At 52.6% G+C, this 3,929-nt stretch overlaps 1 protein-coding gene across 1 annotated transcript; it reads right to left on the bottom strand.

Moving 5' to 3' along the window:
- Nucleotides 1-410: 410 nt before the first annotated feature.
- Nucleotides 411-3,384, bottom strand: CITED2 (Cbp/p300 interacting transactivator with Glu/Asp rich carboxy-terminal domain 2). The gene is made up of 2 exons (XM_030489628.1): nt 3,110-3,384; nt 411-2,453 (listed from the first exon to the last, which is right to left on the bottom strand). Exon 2 carries the CDS (start codon nt 2,444-2,446, stop codon nt 1,712-1,714), a length of 735 nt encoding a protein of 244 aa, XP_030345488.1. The 5' UTR covers nt 2,447-2,453; nt 3,110-3,384; the 3' UTR covers nt 411-1,711.
- Nucleotides 3,385-3,929: the final 545 nt, after the last annotated feature.

Genomic DNA, 3,929 nt, shown 5'->3' with positions numbered 1-3,929 from the left:
CTGTAATAGTTGTCACTAAAGAAGCAAGATGTCAATTGCCTTATAATAATGGGCATTTTCCCCCCAAATATTTAAAGTAGACCTGTATGGATTTGTCTCAGTGGCTTCAGTTGGTCCCAAGTTCTAGGAAAGAGGGGTCAGAGATGTCCCACAGTGGAATACTTTTAGGATATATGCTCCTTTTCCGAGGTCACTGGAAACTAAACTCAATTGATTCTGATGTGATGCAGACCTGGACTGATGCAGCAATCTCCTGCGTTAGCCCTGCAAGGCGAGGGACGGGACGACACCCCCCACCCTCCCTTCCCAAGTTACAGATACTTGTACGTTAAGCACTTGGTCTGTTGGCATAGCTCTTCCAGGTGAGATAATAAATATACAAAAGAACAAAGTCTACTATATAAATGAAAGCAGATTTATAAAATTACAAGTTTAATAGATAAATATAATAAATACTTTATGCATCATAACTCTGGACAACTACATTTAAAGCAAGTATGTTGGCAAGTCACAAAAAAGTTGCGCCTCGGCAACTTCATTTTTCATAAAACCACACTGACAGGCATATTACAACGTTACGTATGAGGCTTTATGCTGTAAGTATGTTCAAATCCCACTCACCTACGAAGTTCATCATGACATATATATGGGTGTAGTGTACCTTCTATTTTGGAATGTCTTTTTGCACACTAACACGGTTGTACAGATAGATGTTCTACTCACCGGGGGCAGTGGGGAAGAGTTTTGAAGAAAAATACTGGTAAATGACTTCTAGAAAAACTAAAGCATTTCTTAACTTTTTATTGACATTGGCAAATTAAAATAGAATAAATTAACAATATTTTCTCAAAAAAATGTTTTGTACAAAAATACTGTCAAAATTTCCTGAAAAGCTTTCAACACAGTAGTATCTTTTCATGTACTGAATAAACTATATTAGCACAGTGTCAAAACGCTGAAGACGGAAACAAAATAATAATAATAATAATTAAAAAAAAATAAACTGTGAAATGTTTGTCACTAGTCAACATTCCATCCACACCATATTATTGTCTGTACATATATGGGGGAGGGGGAATGGGTAGCAGACTTTTTAAGTAATAGTATTACTTGTCCTGATCTGGAAAGGTTTGGCCCACATCTGTTAAGCTTCCAGTTTAGCATATTGGGAAAAAAAAATAAAAATTAGTCTGCACTGCAATGCATAGTTAAAAATTAAGCAAGATGGCAGCATTTGTGCAGTAGGATCTGCCCTTCAAAGTTCATGCAACCAACTAATGCAGGGGTTTTTTTTTGTCCCTCTTCACTCAGAATTTGAATGCGGTTCAAGCCATTGGAAATCATCGTTTACAAAATCCACCAGATTAAGCAATTTGCCAAGATTAATGTCTAACAGTTCAGCACTGTGGGAGTTATGGTCACGTTACTGCGAGGAAATTAAGAGAACAAGGAGAGGAAGGGGCCGACCAACATAAAAAGGTAAGAGTTCGCTAAAAATTATGGTTACGGGAGGGGACGTGAATGTCAAAGCTACAAAAAAGTGGCAGCAATTTAAGAAATTAAAAAAAAAAAAAAAAAAATTTATACAAGCGCATAGTTGACTCTTGCTTTCCAGATTCTCACCTTTTCAAGCCCTGAAAAGTGAGACACCATGTCTAGGGGAATGTTTTCATTCGCACCGATAGAAAGTCCTTTGTTTGTTTTAAATGAATCAGCAGCTCACCCTGCTGGGCTGCTGTTTGCAAACGAAGTCTGTCATGAAGTCAAACTCGTTCTGTCCCAACCACAGCTCGGGAAGCTCCTTGATGCGATCCAGCCCCATTTCGATGACTAAGGACATGAGGACCTCCTCGTCGATGAAGTCAGTGTCTATGACATTGGGCGGCAGCATTGCTGCGGGGACGTGGGGGACGGCGGGCGGTAGCCCGCTCCCGCTCCCACCGCTCCCGCCGCCGCCGTGCTTGGGGTTGCAGTCCCTGAAATGCTGCTGGCTGCTGCCGTTCAGCTGGTGGCTGCCGGGGTGCAAGTCCGGCATGTAGTGGCTGTGGGGGTAAGGGTGGTGGCTGAAGTACTGGTTGTTCAGCTTCTGGAGCTGCATGCTGGCGCTCAGCTGCCCTCCCGGGCTGGCGACGGGGGGGGCCAGGAACTGGGAGCCGCCGAAGCGGGCGGCGGGCGGCAGGCTGCCGGCCGGGTGCCCTCCGCTCACGCTGCCCGGCCCCACGGCGTGCCTCCCCCCGCCGCTCGCGTTCAGGCTCCCAGCGCCGTAGTGGAGGTGCTCGCCCATCAGGGCGCTGAAGGCGTGCTGCTGCTGCGGCGGCGGCTGGTGCTGGTGGTGGTGGGGGGTGGGAAACTGCCCCATGCCCATCCGGTGCGCGGGGTGGTGGTGGAGCCCGCCGGATCCGTCCGGGAATCGCCCGTGGTTCATGGCCATCATGTGGTCTGCCATCGCCCACCTGGAAAGTTAGCGTGTGAATACATTAAGAAAATACACCCTCGGACATCCATGTAGCCATTCAGCCATGCAGCCAACTGCCCTCTCTCGGCCCGGCTGCATCTGCCTGGCTCTGGGAGCAGTTATTTCTCCGGTCTCGCCGTCCTCTCGGGGGGATGGAGGAAAAAAAATTTAAAAAAGGAAAAAAAATCTACCGCGGCTCCGCCGTGCAGTACAAAGGGAAAAATAAACGGGGAGCAAATGCCGGTCCCCTCCGCTAATCCGGCGAGCAACACACGCCTTCCCACTCGCTCCAAGTTGTCCAGCACCCACCGGCGGGGAGCGGTGCCGTACCGTACCGTACCACGGCCGCCGCCGCCGCCCTGCGAGGGCAGGAGCCGGCCGAGCCCCTGCTGCGGCGGGGAAGGCGGCGGGTTTCCGCGGCACGCTCGCCAACTTGCGGGGAACAAGCGAAGAATTGGCAAGTCCCACCTAGCCGCTGTCGGCAACTTTTGGAATGGAGTCCGAATTATTTCGGTAAAAACACGGTTACGCACAGATAAGGAGGCAGAGCCGGGCAGCCGAGAAACACCTTTTCTCGCGTGTTTAAACAGTCACATTTTTCCTGTTGCACACAAAAGGGACACCGGCACCAGCTACGAGAACCGCCGCACTCACCTCCCGGCTTCTTCCTCCTCTTGCTTCGAAGGTGGCGGTGAAATCGGTCAGCAGAAGTCACCCAGCATAGAGAGGGCGGCCCCGGCTCCCTCCCCGGCGCGGTGGTCGCTGCCGCAGCCCCGGCGCTGCGCTGCGCTTCACTCCTCTGCGAGGCTCATCGGCACTTGCCAACAATGAGCTGTGTTTCTTACACGGCTTTGGCCACGGCTAATATAGGATTTCAGAAGGGAGGAGCAAAACCCTTACAGGCAACCAGAAGTAAAACCTGGAGCAAGCGAGGGGGAAAAAAAAAAAAGAAAAAAACCCAGCCCCAAACCCAGCACCCAGCGCGCACACACACACGGACACACAGGCACACGGAGGGGCACACGCGTGCAAAGTGACATGCGAGAAGGGGCGCAGAGGCTCAGGGAGGCACCTAAGCACCCCACTGCCCCCCGGCTGGACCACACGTGTATCCGTGGGTCGCTCCCCCGGGAACAAAGCGGGGCTCCGCGGCGGGCAGCACCCCCCGCCGCCCCCCAAACGCCTGCGGCCCGCTCCCTTCAGGCACCGCCGGGCTTCCTCCCGCCCCGGCCGCTCGTGGCGCTGCGGACACGCGTGGGGCTGGGCGCTCCGGCACGCTGCCAGGACAGGGCGAGGTCCATCCCATCTCCCCCCACCTCGGCTCAGCTGCCATGCAGGTGCCCGGCCCCGCCGGCGTGAGCCCCCGGACACGCGTGGGCGCCCCTCGGGGCCTGCCCGTCTCCCGGAGGCGAGATCCGAAATCCACCTTTTTCCACAGACACGGGCGCCGCATGCGGGAGGTGTGAGGGGTGCC

The sequence above is a fragment of the Strigops habroptila genome, chromosome 6 (genome assembly GCF_004027225.2).
Source record: "Strigops habroptila isolate Jane chromosome 6, bStrHab1.2.pri, whole genome shotgun sequence".
Taxonomy (NCBI): domain Eukaryota; kingdom Metazoa; phylum Chordata; class Aves; order Psittaciformes; family Psittacidae; genus Strigops; species Strigops habroptila.
This window is presented reverse-complemented; position numbering and strand designations above follow the sequence as displayed.